Below are 21,527 nucleotides of genomic sequence, written 5' to 3'. Positions count from 1 at the left end.
TGATGCTGATGTATGTGTTCTATTCTTCATTACACAGTGCTTACTTTGCTTTTACAGCTTTTTGTTCTTTTACATGCCATAGGTAAAATCAGCCAGTATTCAAGGAATGCTGCCGCTTTCGCCCAAGTCTTAACCACCACCATCACTTTTGCTAGTTGCATTGACTTTAAAAAAAAAACAAACTGACTTTAATTTACTGCAGAGCCAAGCATAATGTATTCTAGGTAGCTTATAATCCATGATTTCTTTCAGAACAGTACAATAGACAAGGTTTCCACTAAACGTAGTCTTTGTACTTTCTTTGTTTCCTACAGGTCATTAACCTTTTCACCTATAATCATCTTAGCGATAGGACTTGGGCAACTATTATGTAATTGATCATTAGCAAAAGAACCCTGGTGGCAAAAAAAGAATTACTTTTCTTTTGAAACATATAATAAACATTTAACCCCTAGAATGATGTTTCATTTCTTAGTTGATTATTAACAGACTATTAATTCTACCTTAAACATTTAAAAATTACATAGAGATTACATTTATCTTAGAATCAGTCTTCAAGTGGTGAAAAGCTGTTGGTGTTCACATTCTGTAATACCCCACTAAAATATTGCTTATATTTTATATTTTATTTTTGTTATATTTTATATAACCAAGAGAACGCCTTTATTTTTGGCAGAAGGTGGCTGAAGTTTTTAGGGATGAAGTATCATGACATCTGTGATTTACTTTAAAAACTGTTATCTAGCATCTCGCTATTTAATCTATAAGCAAATGTAGCAAAATGTAAGCTGTTGTCTTTATGTCATAGGATATATGGGTATTCATCCTACTCTTCTACTTTTCTGTATGTTTAGAATTTCCATATTAAATAGTCTACAAATCTATTCGTAGTCTTTGATAAGTCTTACGACATAATTGTCATGTTATGTATGCTTTCTGGGTTGTTTCTTTTTTTTTTTTTTTTTTTTTTTCACATGTAAGATCAAGGAAGTGCCCCACTATGTTCTTTTAGGCCCTTTTCTAGGTATAAGGTCTGAATTTTTACAATTTGAAGACTTTCTACTTGCCAGGAGGATGAATTTTAGAAAGACCATAAAGATAGTGAAACCCACCAATTTTCATCTAAATAATTAAATTGAGGTTAATCAAAACATGCCTAGACCAGAAAGTGTTAAGCTGCGTTAAGAACAACATATAGATGCATTTACTATTGTTCATTTTCATTACCACATGTAGAACAAAGAACATAGTCGCTGCTGATATTAGGGAACTGTTTACTTTAGAAGAATGATCTTTTCTCCGGTTAGAGGTAAACGGCGAAAGGAAAGGCATCTTAAAAAGCAAAGAGAAATAAACTGGGGAGCTGAAGAAGGTGTGGCCAGAATGAATTTCCTTTGCTTTTTAAGGGAAATTTGAAGTAGCATGTACTCACTTCTCCTCAATCATTTGCTTTTGATATTCCTCATACTCCTCTCTAGTCATCCCATGAGCTGCTGCAGGATCAGATGTACCTCCTTCTTCTTTATTTTCTTCAGACCCACCACCAAATCCTAAATTCTTTACCTGGTTACTTATCATACTTTTCATAAGGAAGGCCATTTTCTCTGTCCCAGAAAAATAAAACCAAAATTCAGACAAAAGCTGAAAAAAAAATATCCAAACGAACCCAAGAGAAAACCTCCAAATATTCTCAGTGACAGCAATACATTTAAGAGCAAAGGACTTTGTATAGCCTCATCTATTCAAGGGCATACTGATAGAGAAGAGTGGTTTGTCGGCCGTAAGCTGGATTAAAGTGGTGAACTCCTTAGTATATAGAGGCAGATGGTTCAGATTACTAAAGCATACAATCAGAGGCTACTGCCTACCTTCTGAATTAATACATTCAGCTAATTTCACAGGAAAAAGAAACCCCCACATCATCTACACTTCTCCCTACCCTTTTCTAAATTTTTAATTATAAGCACAGCAGGGCTTCATCAAGAGTCCTATTTCAATTAAATTAATCAGAGCTGACTGATGATATAGCTGTTGTGGAATTTCCAAATTCCAGCCCTTGAGCACAACATCCTGTTGAAAAACTGAGACCAATGAGACTCAAAACCCAGAATGCTTCATTAAGCAAACATAATCCTTTTGATCCATCATTTTATCTCATTGGACTTTAAGTACTATGGAAGGATTTGCTTTTTAGTTTGCTTGAATTTGGTTTGCTTCCACAGTTACTGTGTCCCATACATAAATACACAACTGACAAACGCAAAGACCCAGACAGCAGGTCGTTGGTTTACATCTGGAAGATTATCTTAGACTTCTCCTGCACGGAAATGTTACTTGTCTGCATGGAAATCATGTGCTTGACACTTCAAGGCTCTGATGCAGAAGGTAAGACCATTCATTATGTGAGTCAAATCATCAATACGTAAGGGTCACTTTTTTTCTCTTGCATAAACAGTCCACCTCCTGGGTGCTCTATTTAAGCTTGCTGGTGTACTTGGATGAAACTGACAATGTTTTCTATCACAGCAGATTCTCTATGGCTGTGGTTTTCTTCAGGTCAAGGGAAGAATTGAGTATGGCTAAGACTTTAATCTATGCTAGTATCTTTCTAATTAAAGCACGCCAAAGAGGGTGGGGTGGGAAGGAAGACATGTAACCCAGGGTTATTTTATCTGAAGGCATGAGTCCTCTCAGAAAATAGGTGATTATCTCTCTGATCATATAGAATTATATAATCTGGATTCTTGCCTAAAACGCTTACTTTATATATTTTAATGTCTGCTTTCCCTTTTACTAATCTATTCTAAAATGCTGCTAAAATGGCCTCGATATGAAAGGCTAAAAAAGATAATTTAGGCTGAAATATAAGCTGTACTCAGAGCTCCGATGAGAATGTACATGAATAGTGAGCTCCACTTTTGCTTTTAGATGGGTTGCTTGGAACTTAACATGTTCACAGCATATTTCTAAATTACCGTTTATAATAAACTATGTTGCATGTCCATTGAGGAATGTTACTAATTAATGTTGTCTCATAGAACTTTTCAAACCATGAAATAAAAGCCACAGGCTTGTGTTTCTAGCTGCTCTACCTTTTATTACAAGTAATTATTTTTTTGTCTATTCTGTCTACATTTTATTATAAGTAATTATTTAGATTTATGATAAAATCTATTCTAAAAATTCCATTTTATGAGGAATTAGGAGATATTATTAACAGTGAGGGTGTCAATTCTAAACCCCAGCACCCATGTGTAAAGGAATGTCTCCCTGTCCAGTCCTTTTCTGAATCTATGTTTATGTGTAGGGGTTAGGAGGGGGTGTCACGCATTATGGCGACTTTTAAGTGGTAGCTACACCAATGTGGCCACAAAAGGCCTCCTGAGAGTGCTTTGTTTTATGAAATCAAATATATTTATTATTATTTCCTCAACAGGTAATTCCATTGAGAATGAGGTCATGACTTATAACACTTTTTATTCCTTGATTTATTACAATGGCCTTTGCCCTTGGACATCCAGAAGTTGCTAGCTGCTGTGTGTAGAATTCTTTGGTTTTTTTGTTTGTTTGTTTGTTTGTTTTGAGACAGCCTCACTGTCTCGCTCTGTCATCCAGGCTATAGCGCAGGGGCAAGATCACAGCTCACTGCAACCTCTGCCTCCCAGGTTCAAGCGATTCTCCTGCCTTAGCCTCCCGAGTAGCTGGGATTACAGGTGCGCGCCACCACATCTGGCTATTTTTTGTATTTTTGGTAGAGACACGGTTTTGCCATATTGGCCAGCCTGGTCTTGAACTCCTAACCTCAAGCAATCTGTTTGCCTCAGCCTCTCAAAGCACTGGGATTATAAGTGTGAGCCACCACCCCTGGCTGTAGAATCTTGTAGAAGTGGTGGTAGAACCTTCCATTCCTTCATAAGGAGAAGTAAATGCCCTGGATTCATGAATGGAACCTCTAGGTGTCCCCATCCCATGGCTCCCCACTTTCTTGCATAGAATCTCCACTCACTGTGGCCTGCAAGACCATGCAAGATCGACTACTGCTTCGCTGCCAGCCTCCTCAGCCAGGCTCCCTTTGCTCATTCTATTCTAATCACATTCATGTCCTCATTTTCCTTTAAACCAAGTTTGCTCCCACCTGTGTCCTCCTGGAACCTCCTGGCCTGTCTTACTCTTCCATATCTCCGGGTGGCTCACCTTTGCTTAATTCAGGCTTCTGTTCACGTCGACCTTCTTAGAGGGACTTCCCCGGCCATCCTAAGACACCCTGCCTCCACTACTCCACCTTTTAATCCTCTATCCTATTCTATTTTTCTTCATAGGACTGCACTCTACCTGAAATTGTATTTTCATTGATTTAGTTGTTTCCTTTCCACCTACTCCATTGGAATGTAAGCTCCATGACAGAGATCAGTGCAATTTTGTTCACCTTTGCATCCCCATCTCTGAGATCATGCTTAGTACATAATAAGTGGTCAAAAAAAAGCTTAGGGAAAACAATGAATGAATGATTGCCACTAGATCTAATGGCTTATTTTTGAGCAATCCGCCTTCAATGAAAGTACTCAAGATACTACCTGGGATGATGGAGGCACTTGGAGAGTTATCTTCAGGCAGAAGTGAGGCAGGAGAATAAGGTCTGGAGGCAGGGAATCTAAGGCCAATTCATGCTGACTTCCTAGAACTAAATTAAAAGGAAAATCCCAACTTTCCACACCCAAGTAACAAAAGGACTGGAGGCTACTCCCTTACTTCCTTTGCAACTCTCTGCTCCCCTTAACAGATTCTGTGTGGAAAACTCAAAGTATCTCTGATTGGTTGCTTTTTGCAACCAGTCAGATGCAGAAAGCAACCAATCGGTTGCCAAAAGCAACCAATCAGACATTTGCATAGGCGTGTAACTTTGTAACTTCACTTCAGCCTCTGACTGGTTGCTTTCCACAACCAATCAGATGCTTGCATAGGGTGTAAACTTGTAACTTCACTTCAGCCAACCAATCAGATTGATTGCATACTACTTCATTTACAGAGGGTGTACACCAAGTAACTAATGGGAAACCTCTAGAGGATATTTAAACCCCAGAAAATTCAGTGAAGGGGCTCTTGAGCCCCTAGGCTGGGGCCACTCCCAGTCTGTGGAGTCTACTTTTGTTTTTAATAAATCTCTGCTTTTGTTGCTTTCGTTCCTTTCTTTGTGCATTTTGTCCAATTCTTTGTTCAAAATGCCAAGAACCTGGACACCTTAACAGAAGTAGCATCTTAGCATTTACACATCCACACCATGGTGGTTGCTGCCTTCTTTGCCAGCTCCCAGGATCAAGACTACTTGACATAGTTTTTAAAATCATGCCTCCTTCTGATTTAATGGACCACTTTTGTAAACACTGATTGGTTGTGACCCACTCAACTTGAAAAATTTGATGGTATCTGACCCAAAGAATTTACTAGAGAAGCAATAATCCCATTAGTGGAATTACATTTTAGAAAGAGATCACATTCAAACAGCATAAATCCATTTAGGTCCTTCACCTGGGATTTTTCTTTTCACATCAAATGCCTAGTTTTGCTCCTGTAATTAAAGCTGGCTAGTGGTATCATTTCTTTTTTGACCTTCCCCAAGGAAGTCATGATGATTAGGTTGCCCTGTCTCAGTCGTTACATCCTCTTAGCAGGTGATACAACAACATTTCATGGGTAGCCATGCAGCTAAACCTCCGCGCTCCTGAAGGTCAGCAGAACTGGAAGAAAAAAAAGGTCACCAAGTGCCAAGGCATGTGTCACCACACTCGGCTAATTGGTTAAGTGTAGAGATGACCTAAAGATGAGATTCACTGGGATTGATTTTCAACCTCTATTCTAACTGGGAAAAAGAGGTAATATAAAAAGAGGAAAAAGTCTTGGGAAATAGATGGACATTATGGAAACCACAAAGCAAATTAAATGCGCAGTCCTAATCCTAGTAACTGCCTACTGGAGATATTTTAGTGCTTTGTGTTTTACCTAATAGAGTGTCATGTACATCACAGACACTTAATAAATAATGAACTGTATTGAAATGCCAGGCCAAATAGCATGTTTCTTTTCATTTCTATAGGATTGGTTAATATTCTTGTAGATACAAACTCAAGGCTATATAGCAGCTGTGCAAAAACATTTCCCAATCATGACAGTATGGTTTTCATTGAGCTACAGGACCTGAGTCTCTTCAGTACTGCTTTGGACTGTTGTTTTCTGATAGGTTGTGAGACCATTTGTGACTCTGTGATACTCAAAGCATCTCAATCCTTTGTCTCAAGTGACCATTTTAGGAAATGTATCCCAGGCTGATTCTTTTGTTTCCCAGGAATATTCAGCAATGTTATACTGACCGTTTCAAAATTGTGTATATGTGTGTGTGTGTGTGTGTGAGAGAGAGAGAGAGAGAGAGAGAAAGAGACAGGGTCTCACTCTGTCACCCAAACTGGAGTGCATAATCATGGCTCACTATAGCCTCAACCTCTTAGACTCAAGTGATCCTCCTGCCTCAGCCTCTTGAGTAGCTGAGACTGCAGGCATGTACCATCACACCTGGCTAATTTTTAATTTTTTTGTAGAGATGAGGTCTCGCTATGCTGCCTAGGGTGGTCTCAACCTTCTGGGTTCGAGTGATCCTCCCACCTTGGCCTTCCAAAGCTGGGATTATAGGTGTGAGCCACCACAAGTGGCCCCTATTTATTTTGCCAACACTGTATGACCGGTCTATTTCAGTTCGCAGACATCACTTTTTGGTGAGGTAATAACTGTATTCCATTCTGTATCTTCTCTGCCACGGAACTTCCATGCTGGTAGAGTGCTGAATTGGTAGGCAATTCAGTGGTTGTTTTTCTCTAACAGGACATACTGGCTTCCATGATCTGGTTGTAAATTGCCATGCTGTTTCTGCATGAAAGAAGAAGATGGACTGGGAACCGAAGATTAATTTACTAACTTACTGTTTATACAGTGGGCTGACCAGTTTGAGCTATGTTCATGCCTGGAATTCAGGTATATTTGGCAAATTGTAACATTTGTGGCGTGGGTAGCAATAAGTCTATTTGCATTAAGTACTAAGGAGGTTCTTAGGAGAGACTCAGCCAGAGCAGACACAGTAAGCTTGTCTCAGTTACAAAGACTTAGTTATCAGAGGCATGAGCAGTTCTGGTAGTGTCTTTAACTTGGGTTCACCCTGTCAAGGCTCATGAACCCATTAGGACTGTTTCCTAAAGATGGACCTTTAATTAAATAGTAACAGCCATTCTCACTGAGAACTCTTACACTGGGGCCTACGCATCACTGCTTTAGTATTTTCTTAACAGAAAGTAACATGCAGGCAGGAGACAGTCATTCTTCTCTATTTGGCCACAAACTACCCATGATGGTTAATTTTACATGCCAATTTGACTGGGCCACAGGATGCCAAGATTTATCTGGTTAAACATTGTTTCTGGTGTGCCCATGAGGCTGTTCATGGAAGAGATTTGCATTTCAATAGGCTGACTCAGGAAAGCTGATGGTCCTCCTCAGTGTGGGTGGGCATCATCCAACCTGTGAGGGCCTAAAGAGAACAGAAAGCCAGAGGACGACTGGATTTGCTGTTAGGGTTGAGAACACTGATCCTCCTCTGTCCGTGGTACTCAGGGTCTTTAGGCCTTCAGGCTCAGATGGACTCTACACCGTCGGCTCTGGCTCTCAGGCCTCTGGCTTCACAACAGGCTTTTGTGGGTCTCCAGCTTGCAGACGGCAGATCATGGGACTTCTCAGCCTCCGTAATCATGTGAGCCATACCTTATTTTATATGTATATGTGTATATGTGTATATGTACATGTGTGTCTATGTATTTAAAGGTTTCTCTGAAGAACCTAATACATCACCCCACAGACTGGCTCCTGGAAGCTTCCATTGCTTCTGTGGGCAATGGCAGTCATGAGGGTGCCTGGTCCAGATGGCAGAGGTGGCTGCAGTGTCTGACAGGAGAGTGAAACCCTCCCCTGAGTAGCTGTGGGGCCTGTGTGCCTGACGGAACATGGCGGAAATGGTGCCACTGCTGGGCTGACATGGCAGAAATGGCAGATCCAGAAGAAAGAGCAGTTAATGGCCAACACAGGGGATGACGCTGTCAGGAGGAACAGCAGTGGACGTCACAGAGGTTCAGAGGAGAAGAGAAAGAACAAATGCCACGTGGAGGCTGAGCAGGCAGCTTTTGGACTTGTGAGGATCTGAGAAACAGAAGGCGACTCAGCACTGCTGAGGACGGTTTCCCTTTTTTTTTTTTAAACAACTGTTATGCAGGCAGAGAAAGAGCCAAAAATCCTGTGTTGTACTGTTCTGGGTTAGTTCTCTCTTCCGATTTTCAGACGGATAGAATAACAATAGCTCACATTTGTTGGGCACAGGCATCTGGTTCCTCAGCTCTATTCATGGTCCTCTGTTATCTCAATTACCACCCTATTTTAGAGATAAAAAATTGAGGCATGGCTCTGCCCTGACTCCAAGCCTATATTGCCTTCTGGCCATCTTTACTTGGCTAGTTATGTCAAAATCTATGTCCCAAATGGAGCTCAACCTCTTCTTCCCTCGTCTTCAATTCCCATCCTTTTTCTGGTGTTCCCTGTCTTAGGACACCTTCCATCCAATTCCACAAGCCAGAAACAGTATATCAACGTATGTTCTTCCTTTTCAGTCACTCCCCACTTCAAACAGTCATTAGATGCTCTCTATGATCTGAATGTTTGCATTTGTCCCAAAACTCCTATGTTGAAATCCTAATCCCCAAGGTAGGACTACTAAGAGGTGGGACCTTTTGTAGGCGACTAGGACATGAGGGTAGAGTCTTGATCTTTGATTTCCCAGTCTTCCAGAACAATGAGCAATACATTTGTTTTTTATAAGCCACCTCATTTATGGTATTTTGTTAGAGTAGCCCAAACAAACTCTAATTGTCCAATGCTACTATTTATAGAATTTTGGCCTTTTTTCGGCCACCATTTTTCACTGGGACCACTGTGGCTGGTCTCTGTCTCAGGTCTCCTTTCTCCAATCCATTCTCCATGAAGCAATCAGCGACTGCAGTGTTTGAAATGCAAGGATTGCCTTTCTGCTTAAGATTTTCATGACCTTCCAATTACCCTTTGGATGAAGTCCAAGCTCCTTTACAGAGCCTTGGGATCTGGCCTCTGAATATCCCACCAACCATCATTTTCCCCAGCATAGCAGAATAGCTTACAGGTTCTCAAATAAACTGCACTATTTCTCAGCTCGATGCTTTTGTTCATGTTATTTTGTCTGCGTGGAGTAAGTTCTCTTCCAGTCCTCCTTGCGCTACACATACTTTAGCACGTGGCTCAGACATCTTCTGTGGGAAGCTTCTCCAACCTACCACCCTGCCTTAGACTCAAATACATGTGTGCATCAACTCTGAAAAGTTCTCAGCTATTACCCCTTTGAACAGTTCCTCATCATGACTCTACCTATTCCTTCTAGAACTCCTGCTAGATGTTGTACCTTTTCACTGATTACCCATTTATTGCATTTTTCACCATCCTAGTATCTGTGTTGCACTCTCAGTAATTTGCTCAGATCTTTTTTTTGTTTTTTTTTTTTGAGATGGAGTCTTGCTCTGTCACCCAGGCTGGAGCACAGTGGTGCGATCTCGGCTCACTGCAGCCTCTGCCTCCCAGATTCAAGCAATTCTCCTGCCTCAGCCTCTTGAGTAGCTGGGACTACAGGTGTGTGCTACCACACCTGGCTAATTGTTTCTATTTTTACTAGCGATGAGGTTTCACCATGTTGGCCAGGCTGGTCTCGAACTCCTGACCTCGTGATCCACCCGCCTCAGCCTCCCAAAGTGCTTGAATTACAGGCATGAGCCACTGTACCCAGCAGATCTATCTTCTAATTCAAGAATTCTTTTGAGCTTTGTCCAATCTGGTATCCAAATTTGATCCCCACCTCCCACACTGAAGTTGTGTTTTGGGTGGTTCTTTGGAACTCCAGCTGTCTTATTTTTCAGTGTTTCATTCCTTCCTCATGATTACCAGTCTTTTCATAAACTCTTCAGTATTTTTAAAGTAATTTCAAGTGTACATATTTGTCCTCTTCCAACTGTTCTATTATCTCCAGATTCTTGGAGGTGCCAGTTTCACTATTGTGTCTACTGTCACTCTTTCACATTTTTCTGGTTTGGTTTATAATTTTTAAAGTTCATTTTATTTAAAACTGGCTGTCCTATGGTTGTCTAATATACTTTTGTTGTGGAATTATTTCTAATGAGTGGTTTTGTTTTGCCTTCCGCATCTTCCCAGACTACAACTAATTTATACCTTGTTTTTGACATACAGAATTCTACACATGTAGGTAAAGCATACATCTGAGGCTTCAATTTCTTAACAAGACATGTCCCCTTACCCAGAACTCCAGGAAGAGAAGCTTCCTATGCCTTCTCTGAGCTGTCGGATGGGTGTAAGACGTCCTTGCAGCCCATTTCCTCTAAGGAGCAGTCTTACGGGGTCCTCACTTTATCCTAGTATCTCAATTCGAGCCCCTGGGTTTTCCAGGCCTAAAGCCGTGTCCTCAATGCCACAAATGAACATAACTTTCAATGACAGTATCTAGGGCCTATATATATAGTCTAGTTTGTGCCACTCTCTGCTACCTACAGGCTCCCGGATCAGGTTTTAAGTTCTGATTAATTTAGAACCCATCTACGTATCCAGCATTTGCCTTTGCCAATTAGTCTACTATTTTTTGAAGGCTCCTTATAAAGACTCTCTTTTTTTACGTTTATAACCACGTGATGTATTATAAGGAAACCGAAGGTCACCTCCAGTAAGTGACAGAACCAAGATTCAAACCTAGCCTTGTCTAACCTCAAAGCCCTACTCTTATTTTTATACCCCATTAACTCTCAGAATTGGAATTAGTTGGTTAAATTGTATTTGCCATAAAGATTAAAATATTTTTTAAACTACCACTTATTAGTAATGACTAGGAGTTCCAGCTTAACAACACTTTTGCCATCGTTTGGTTATTAAAGGTAAAAACATCGAATACATTGTTTTAATTAATTTGTATCTTTCATTACCGGAAAGGGTAAACAGTTATCCATGACCATCTCTGTGTTCTCCTGCCATGCTTCTTCTACGCACTCCCTCTGCAGGCAGCAGGCCACCTAGGGCATAGCCCAAAGCATGTGAAAAATGAAATACTATCACAATACAGGGCCTGTCTGGAAAACAAACGGCAAATTATTATCCATGATCAATGAAAGAAAAAGCAAATTTACTAAAATATTTCTTTATTTGAATAAGGTCAATGCCATTTCTTGAATTCCAGCTAGCATCAAATAACAATCAGGAAAAAAAACTTGACAAAATGTTATTCAATTGAAATTGACAGTGGATAGAAAACCCTTTTAAACTTTAAGTAATGTATTAAAAGAAATATATTAAGCAGGCAACATATAGATCTAAAAAGTTCCAAGTGTGGATTTCACATTAGATCTTATAAATTTAAAAAATCCTCAGTATAATTATTTATTCATTATCTTCTTTCGATAGCACATGGACAGGCAAAGATAATCACATCTTAATATTCACAACTGCTATTTACGTTCTTTACAAAAATTGTACCTCTGCAATGCAGTGAGGCAGGCGACCCTTTGTTCAAGTAGTTTCTATTTTCCCTAAGTTATCAAAAAGTACAACTGTCTGAAATAAAATGTTACCATAATCACAATTAGGAAGGCAAAAAAGCATTAGCAGGCAGGCTTGAAAATGGGAGTTTTCATGGCTTGACCATGAATGATCTCAGGATGATCTCGTAAGTTTAAAAGCTATCACCAAAATACTAAAAACAACAGGTAATAATTTGGATTCAGTTTGTAGTTGCTCATGAACCAAGAGTTTTAGTAAAAAGAACATTAATTAAATTGTAGGTATCAAAGAATCAGTGCATATCTGTTAATGTCATTGACAATAAAAATATCCTCTCAGCTCAGCTTTAAATTAACAAAACACCTATTTTTCTTTTTCACTCCTCATTTTAGTGGTTCTTAAACACTGGTGTGCTCAGAATCTCCTGAGGTGCCTATTGAACAATGACATCCCAAAGCCCCACCCCTAAGATTTGATTCAAGTGGTCTGAAACAGGCACTGGAATCTGTATTCTTAACAAGCATTCCATGACCCAGATGGCTCATGGACCATACTTTGAGAAACACCGATGTCCCTTTAATACATAACAAAATGTTGTTTATTGTTTGTGACTTTATGGTAAAGTTTTAAAGTGAACAAAACATTCAAACAACTATTAGAACACAAATAGGTACATTAAATAAGGGCATTAGCCATTACGTAATTGCATTTTCGTTTTAAAAGTGGCATCATAAACACAATGCCTTACATAAAAATTTTAAAATCAATTTTGTTTTCATCCAAGGCACCTGTAAAACACTTGCTGGTGTGAGAGAAGTGAACAAATTCAATTATACAAAACAGTACAGAAATAATAGAATCCTGGCAGTGATTAATTTTTCCACAGAGCAAACCTTTTTGTTCAGAAATGAGCTCCTTAAAGTCAATGATTTTGAGAAAAACCAAACTTCAAATAATACGATACACATTCTGTGTGAACTACTTTACTGAGCGATTTTCAAGCAAAGTATATCACTAAGTAAAAAAGATAAAAGGTTCATGCTCATGCTGTTTCTTAAAAGCCATCTCCATTTGTATTAAGAATGATCAGAATGATTCCCCTTGAATTTCAGCCTGAAAAATGTACATTGCATAAATCTGGTATTCCTTTAATGCACAGGCACATATGACCATAGACTTTATAATACTGAATTTGGCAGCCTTTTATCTCAAGAGGATTTCTCAAGTTTCATAGTCTATAACTTAAATATTCTTCTGAAGGTATTTTTTTTTTCATGGAATAAGAGTAAATTCTGTGATGACAAAGTCTCTGAAACATGAATTTCAAAATGTTAACACTAAGAAAGAAAAACACTAGAGACGCATTTTCTGTGTTGAAATGACTGAAGTGAAGTGAGTTATCACTGGCATATTCTCTTTCAGTGTTCTAGGATAAACAGCAACACAAAAGGCAACGCGAGAGCGCTTGCACACACAGTACTAGTTTGGTATTGCTATAATGCAGAGCTCTTCACAAAGTCTTTATACAGATTTTAGGTTGTTAGCCCAATCTGTAAATGACATTTGAGAGCAAACCGAGGGAGGCTTGTAATAATTCAACAGTACTATTTTATAAAATAGTATTTTTTGGAATTCTATGGCAAATGAAAGACAACCACTTTAGGTAACAGAGTATTTTGAAGCCAGCAAAAATCAGTCTGAATCAACTGTGAACAAAATTTAATTTGCATCTTAAAATGTCATTGACAGACTGTTTCTATAATACCTGGAACTACGCACAAAGACTATAAAAACTCCTTCCAGTATGACATTTCAAGGTTAAGTTTACCAACAAGTGCTTCACGATGTCCTCCGTTCTGGCACTAAAAGGTAAACAATCAGAAATATTCACTGTTTTTCAAATTTTGCCTTCAAAAATCTTAAAACTGCTTCTACTACAGCCACCTTGATTTAAAAGAGGATGCAAATGGTCACTAACCCCAGCCGCCTGGAGTAACTCAACCTAAACCAGAATGAGTGGGAGGTTTTGTAAATTTCAAACACCCTCAGATCATGCAATTTGAGCTGAATTTACATGCTGTAGTAAACGGGAGAAATAAATTCCTTAAGTTACACATATAAATACAAAACTTATTTTCATAATATTGACCTGACACCATTGGAATGAAGACATTCAAGAACATGGGCAATCGTGAAATGAATACATTACCAGGCGAAATACCTACAAAAGCCATTATTCTCAGAGGAATGTTCTCACCCACAAGGTGTTTTAGGCAAAAAGCAGCTATTAATTTTCCTCTAAAATTTCCTTTAAAAGTGAAATATACCATTAATAATCAGAGGAAAAAAAATCATTTCACTTAACATTCTGAAGCCTTTTATCCAGATCCTTAAAGCTCTCAGACAAAATATTCTTTAATTTCAAAGGGAGTTACATCAAGATGAAAGGACTGCAGGCCCCATCTTTGATTAGGAAGTCTGACCTCTAAAATGACTTTGGTTACAAAATAAACCTGATGAGACTTCTTAATTAGACCTCATATTCTGGGAGGCATGAGGGCAAGTGTATTTACGTTACATAGGGAAACCTGCAATGTTGGAGATCTAGGGGATAATATTCATATTCAGGGGTTGTCCCCACTTTCTGATTTACCCTCTTACTTACTAGTCAATATTCTGCTCAGTGGCTGCATTATACTGACCAGAAATTCACTGAAATTTAAACAGATTTACATACTGTGAACAAATTTAAATGTGGTTGTCTTTGCTTTAAGGTTTATTCTTAACTGAAAATCAATGTTTAAACAGTTATTTTATTTAAAAAATTTAATAATTTAGACTATGAAGCAATTTAAATACTTAAATTCCCTCAAAATGACAACATTTTGTACACAAATAGATGACGTACACATGAAAATGGTTGTCAAAAGAATTTTTTGGCAGCTGCTTCTTGCTGAGACCTAAGGAAAAAAAGAAACAAACACTGAAAGAAGTTCTATACACTTAACTTTGGAAAGAAATAGGACTGTTTCAAATTAATATTAATGCCTTCTGAAGTATGCAATGCATTAAGATAAACATATATTCTATACATGCACTTTATGTGAACTGCAATGAAGAGAAATCACATTTGCTCTATATAAACTTAACTATAGGTGGTGAAAACTGTATTATGAACATAGGCAACTTTGTTGAGTATTTCTAATGAAACAGATGCAGAGAAATATTGGGTCAGATTTTATCAAGAGACTTACCTATACATGATATAACCAATGAATAATACTGTTTGCACCACAACAAATATAATGAAGTGGACCGTAGATAAACATGATGGAAATGGTGGGAGTTCTGGGCATTTCGGTTTTTCATTTGATGGCTGTAAGGCAAATCACTTTCTATTACAGTTAGTCAAATTAGTGGAAAAAGAAATAAATGTGAAATCTTTATAAGACTCAGTTTACTATATAAATATTTTCATTTTTTCATCCCCCAGAAAACCTTCTATCCGCTTAACTTTTATGGACAACTTTTTTTGAAGGAGTAGTTGACACTGCAAGGCCTCCACCTTTTCACTACCCAGTCACTAACTCCTGGCTCCTGTCTGCATTACGGTATACGATGTTACTGTCCCTGAGGTCACCGAGACTAGGGCCAACACAGACAACTCCTCTGGACACTCCCAGTTCACACTTGCTGCTGTGCTGTAATTATTAACAGCATCCCTTCACTCTCCAAAGTGTTCCAGGTCATACAATAAATTACATGGTTTCCCTGTCAACGAACTACTTGACAAACAGAATAGCTTTTTCTCAGGCCTCATTCTCTCCAGTCTCACAGCATTCAATATTATTCACTGGTGTTCTGAAAAATATTTCTATTATTCTTTCCCCGAGTATTCCTTCTATTTTAAGGATATAATTAAATACCAGGAACAAAGCTTTCCTCCGAGCATCCAGAGAGAATGGCTTCTAAGATTAGTTGTTCCCAATATAGTTATATTTGTGGGGCAAAGTCTTCAGCAAATTGATATACACAGTATCAATCTGGTCATTAGAACAAAGGCTAAAGTAGGAGAAAAATAACCTCAAACAGAACTAAGGAGACAGATAGTAATGCTTTGGATGAAAGGTAATGGTCATTAAGAAAACTAGTAAGCCGTATTGAAAAATAAAATGTATATTCAAGGCATATGTACAGAAATATAGTTAAAAGAAAGTTATCAAAAAATATAAAGGAGACAAGATTAGAAGCTGAAGACCTAAGTTTTCTCCCTCTACTACTGACAAGCTGCTGACCTTGGGAGAGTCAATTTAATGTAACATTATTATTAATATATTGCTTTTTAAAGAACATCAGATGTTTTAAAAAGCTTTTAAAAGATAAAAAATGTAAGGGATTGAGATTTCTGCTTAGGACATAAAATATAAAATATAAGGGATTAGGATTTCTGCAGCAAATGTTTTAACAAGCTTTTAAAAAGATAAAACACTATATAAAATATAAGGGATTGGGATTTCTGCTTAGACTAGGAAATACAGGCCAACCATATCCCAAATATGTCTTACAGAAGACAACTAGCAGAGTCAGAAACAAATCCAATCCAATCCAAGCACACAAAACCCAACTGAAGGTAAATGAAGCTAACAAGATAGCAAGAAATTATCAGTTTAGAACCTTGAGAAAAAAACAGGCCAAAGAAATATGCTTTAAGCAATCCATGGATCAGAGAAGACATTAACATAGAAATCAGAAAATATTTTCATTGAATGATAATATAAATATTACATATTAAAAAACCATGACTGCTATGGGAACCATTCTTCCACCTTCGATACCCAGAAAACCAGGACACATGGGACATTTGCAATGTATTGAACAATTCTACCTTCAACATTAAAAATAAGCATAAGCATTAGCATTAACTAAAGGGTTAAAGTACTTTCAATAGAGTTTAAGTTCTTCCTTTCCTAAAGCTGAGAACAACTATAAAAGGAAAAGGAAACAAAGTTACCACATTTCGTTGCACTAAGTTATCTATGTCCCTCTTTACTAGGTGCAGGTGCTCTTTGATGTCAATGAAGTGCTGCGTTGTCTCATAGACGCCTCCAGCAGAGCCAGGGTGCTGTATTCCACTGACTAGTCTGACAGTTTCACTCATGGAGTTTCTGAAACAGAAAGTCTCTTGAAACAATAAAATCAATATAAATAATTTTTTTTTCAGTCACAGATCTCCAATACTTTACACCTTTTCAAGTTCAATAAATTACATAATTAAAAAAACAACACCAACAGGTAAAGAAGTATTTTTAAAAAATTGGGTTGTGTTCAAAATTGGAAAATAATTTATAAAACAACATTATGCCTTTATCTCTTACTAAAGATCATCTAAGAATACCACATACAAAATACTACTAGGTAATGATTACAAGTGGATATTGAATAATACAATGGATATTTTTAATGAAGTTATAATAAATCTTTCTAGGTGATCAGCTATAAAGGACTAGTGCCAAATGCAATCATTTCCTATACACATGCACACACAGAGACTTGTCCACTTTGTAGCTGCACATGTAGACGATTTCATTCTGCAGCATAAGCTCCCTGAGGACAGGGCTCACAATTCTGATTTCCTACCAGGGCCTTCAACAGCTATGGTTCAATTTGGAGGAATAAATAAATAAGTTATCTCACTTATCTCACTGAAGTAAAATGTAGTTTAAAAAGTAAGAACTTTACTGGAAGTAAAAAAGAGAAAGACTCAAATTACGTAAAAATAACACTATATGTCACACGAATGTTAAGTATAACAGAAGTTTAAAAAATTATAGTTGAGTTACATGAGCAGTGAAGACTTCAAAAGTAGTTACAAAATATCTCAAGTGCTTTTGGATCCATGTCACGTGTTGATTAAAATTTCTTTTAATGGCACGTATGCCCAAGAAAATTCATGTGGGGCTCAGCTTTTCCACTGAAACTCAAATTAAGGATAACATTTTAATATAACTAAAATACTTAACCAAGATCCAAATCTCCCAGAGTATAATAATGTTATCACAAATCTGCATTTAAGAATTTTGCTTCCCAGAAGCATGAACTGGCTTAGGTATAAATGTCTTTTTAATATACCAAAGATTGAGTCACATAATGAGCTTCTCTTACTCATTCACTCATTTGCCTTTTCATTCTGCTAACATTTCTTTCTTAAATTTCTAAGTGCTGTGAGCCAGGCAATATTTAGGGATATAAACTTTGCAAAAAAAATGAAAGACCTGCCCTGCTGAGATGAATAGTCTAGCAGGAAAGCAATGTGACAGCAGCACAACTAGAGCTCTACAAAGAGAGAAGCATTTAGCAGGCACCCAGAGCTGGTGCCAAAAAATGAACAGGAGCCTATGGGGAAAGAATCGTGGTGGGAGGAGGTCATATATGGTTTAGAAAACAGGGGCCGGGCGCGGTGGCTCAAGCCTGTAATCCCAGTACTTTGGGAGGCCGAGGCGGGTGGATCACGAGGTCAAGAGATCGAGACCATCCTGGTCAACATGGTGAAACCCCGTCTCTACTAAAAATACTAAAAATTAGCTGGGCATGGTGGTGCGTGCCTGTAATCCCAGCTACTCAGGAGGCTGAGGCAGGAGAATTGCCTGAACCCAGGAGGCGGAGGTTGCGGTGAGCCGAGATCGCGCCATTGCACTCCAGCCTGGGTAACAAGAGCGAAACTCCGTCTCAAAAAAAAAAAAAAAAAAAAAAAAAAAAAAAAAAAGAAAACAGGTCAAGTGAAGAAGGCTGGACAGAACCCTTAAAAACAATACCTTTTAAGGGATGATGGAAGGCGAGCAAGTGAAGGCAACTAAATGGAAGCAGAGGCCAAAGAACACCCAGAGTGAATGGTACACCAGAAGTCTTAAAAAGGATGTTTTGAGATGCAGAAGTGGGAAGAGGCATCAACTACTACAGAAAAGCTACACACTTTCTAAGATCTCTTTGTGCTAAAAACAATGTCTGTGATTCCTTAAGAATACCCTTTCCATTAAAGGCAAATATTTCCTCTCTCTACATTTTTTCTGATGCTAACTCCTAAAGAAAAAGGTCCAGAGGACTAGTTCTGAAACTTGAGCTCAGTTTTTACATTAACTTATCATATGCATGACATTTGTTCTCAGTAAGTGGGAGTTTGCAAGGACTGTCAACTCCTCTAAGAAAGAGATTCTACACAGAATCCAAAGTACAATTTAAAAAAAAAGAAAGAAAGGGATTCTATGGATAATACAACTGGACAGTTAGGATATGCTGACAACTGGTTACATCTTTAGATGTCCTAGTACTACTGCTATGTGAAACATGCAAAGCACGAAAAATATTTAGATTATGGTACCCTTCACAGAAGAAAGAAGGGGACTTAAGAAAATACATATATACAGAAGAAATACAGGAAGAACAAACCAGAAGCTGACAGAATTGGTTACCAGGAGGGACTAGTTGGGAAAGAGCTGGAAAGAAGGGGAGAACAGGAAAGTGGTGGCAAGGACGAAGAAGTGATACGCACAGATGCCCTACCGCTCAGAATCACCGTATTCACATACCCAAAATACAAACAATCTAAATCAACCAGGATACTAGTAGAATATAAACATTAACAAAGAATCTAACTGGATCCTAAATAAGTAACATCAGCCATAATGAAAAGAGTAGAGAAAAAGAGAACTATACTAAGAAACTATTTGGAAAATAGTATCTGGGCTGGATACTATAAGGCTTGAGATAAAAGGAACTTGACATAAACTTGTCAGTAAATGTCTTTCTCACAGGGATAAGAGTTAACAATTTGAAACCATTTTGTGTGTACCTACGTGCATACTAAAGTAGAACCAATAAGTAAATGTGTTATAGATAAAGATAATAAGAACAGGTTTCTCCCTGTTGGAGAAAGAATTCTCAAATAAGATTCAAGGGGAAAGTTAAAAATTAACCTGTGGTGTTCAGTCCAGCCAGAATCCAAAGTATCTGCATAATCTCATGGTTCAACACGAAAGTAGGTTGACAGATATGGAACTACAGACTCATGTATATGCATGGATTAGTATACATAGATATATTCCTTACCTCTGCCCACTAAGAGGCCTACAGATAACAGTACCCCAGTAGTAATGAGTATACCCAGTGCCCAGAGGTTGGTTTTCAAATAACTGTTCTCAAGAAAAAGGAACTTGGGCTCACTGGAGGGCAGAGAAAATACAAGATGAGCCCAGGAGACAGTGCAGTATCGTAACATTTTAAAATGCTCAAAAAAAGATGAGGGCATGTTGAGAGAACAAAGAAGCCAGCCTGAAGGAGCTCAGAATGACCACACCTGAAACAATCTGAGCAGCGAAACAAGTAAGGAGAGTGTTGCATTGTAACCTATGGAATAAATACCCATGAGTCTGTTCTGATCTAAATAAATTACTAAATAAATAAATGGGAGAGAAAGGACAGTTGGTCCTGACAGAATAATTCCAATGAACACATGTGGAGGGAATGATAGAAATATAAATATCAGGGCCAGGCATGGTGGCTCAGGCCTGTAATCCCAACACTTTGGAAGGCAGAGGCAAGAGGACTGCTTGAGGCCAGGAGTTTGAGATCAGCCTCGGCCAAATGGCAAAACCCCAACTCCAAAAAATACAAAATTTAGCTGGGTGTGGTGGCATGCACCTGGAGTCCCAGCTACTTAGGAGGCTGAGGTGAGAGGATCATTTGAGCCCAGGAGGCTGAGGCTGCAGAGAGCTGTGATTGCATTACCGCACGCCAGCCTTGTAAATAGCTAGACACTGTCTCAAAAAAATTAAAAAGTTAGAAAAATAAATCAGCACTTGGCAAAAAAAAAACACATTCTTGTTTTAGGCAAGAAACATCAATGGATGCTAAAATGAATGAGCAGAAGTTTGAAATGGATACTTACATATTCTTAAAGTACCTTTTCTAAAATGTTAACCACAAAGGGAAATATAGTAACTTTAAAGTAGAGATAGCAATAGGAAACCACCATAACCAAGTGATCACGGCAACATCATCAGTAATATCTTCTTATCAAAATGTGGAACTTCCTTCCAATCATGAGTAGACACCAGATAAACCCAAATCAAAAGGTATCAACTGACTAATGCTCTTGGAAAATGTCAAGGTCATGAAAGACAAGGAGAGATGAACTACTGCAGACTGTAGACGCCTAAAGAGGAAAAATAACTAAATGTGATGTCTGATTGTAGACAGGATCCTGGAACAGAAAAAAGGCCTTGGTGGAGAAACTGATAAATTTTGAATAGGTCATTTAGTTGATTGAACTGTACCAATGTTAATTTCCTGATTCTGACAATTACACCATGGTTATGTAAATCAGAGGAAGATGGGTGAAGGATGTACAGAAACTTCCTATACTATTTTTGTAGCTTCTGAGGTCTAAAATTAGATTGAAATAAAAAGATTTTTAAAAAGGTTGTGTTACATGATCCAGTCTATTTCTGAAAGGATTCTATTCATTTAATTTAACTATTTGAAGAGCTAAACTATTCATTTAGCATCATAAATATTTCAATCACGAGTTCACATTATGAAGATTTTTTTTAAATGCAAAGAGAAAGTTGAAGAAATAGAAACTTGCAGTTGTAAGTGCCTTTAATCTCTAGACATCAGGTATAATCACCTTCTGTTTGATCTAACCCTGTTTAATTTTCCAGTCCTAAAGAACTCACATTGACATTTTTGTTTGTCAAGGGTTGTATCAGTTGGGACAGGGTTCTAAAATGTTAGCTTATGGAAACATGACACTATGGTTTGTCATTTCTGCTCCAGGCATTGAAAGCTGTTAATTATCTGTATAA

The 21,527-nt window shown here is 38.1% G+C and overlaps 2 protein-coding genes across 3 annotated transcripts in view; both read right to left on the bottom strand.

Moving 5' to 3' along the window:
• The window catches only part of CPLX4 (complexin 4), a 35,582-nt gene extending 24,342 nt beyond the window's left edge, over positions 1–11,240 (bottom strand). Inside the window, exon 1 of the mRNA XM_003926030.3 lies at positions 1,433–11,240. Coding sequence (XP_003926079.1) covers positions 1,433–1,599 — 167 coding nt within the window. The 5' untranslated portion in view covers positions 1,600–11,240. The remainder of the gene's footprint in view (positions 1–1,432) is intronic.
• A 54-nt stretch (positions 11,241–11,294) lies between these two features.
• Positions 11,295–21,527, bottom strand: part of LMAN1 (lectin, mannose binding 1) — a 29,264-nt gene continuing 19,031 nt past the window's right edge. Inside the window, exons 11-14 of one of the 2 annotated variants that reach the window (XM_074383322.1) lie at positions 16,679–16,832; positions 14,922–15,043; positions 14,576–14,627; positions 11,295–13,529 (exon numbers count right to left, since the gene is read on the bottom strand). In XM_074383322.1, the coding sequence (XP_074239423.1) occupies positions 14,591–14,627; positions 14,922–15,043; positions 16,679–16,832 (313 nt within the window). In that variant the 3' untranslated portion in view covers positions 11,295–13,529; positions 14,576–14,590. Of the gene's footprint in view, positions 13,530–14,462; positions 14,628–14,921; positions 15,044–16,678; positions 16,833–21,527 lie in introns of those variants that run through there. The other variant, XM_003926029.4, reaches the window with a different exon arrangement.

The sequence above is a fragment of the Saimiri boliviensis genome, chromosome 13 (assembly GCF_048565385.1).
Source record: "Saimiri boliviensis isolate mSaiBol1 chromosome 13, mSaiBol1.pri, whole genome shotgun sequence".
Taxonomy (NCBI): Eukaryota; Metazoa; Chordata; class Mammalia; order Primates; family Cebidae; genus Saimiri; species Saimiri boliviensis.
This window is presented reverse-complemented; position numbering and strand designations above follow the sequence as displayed.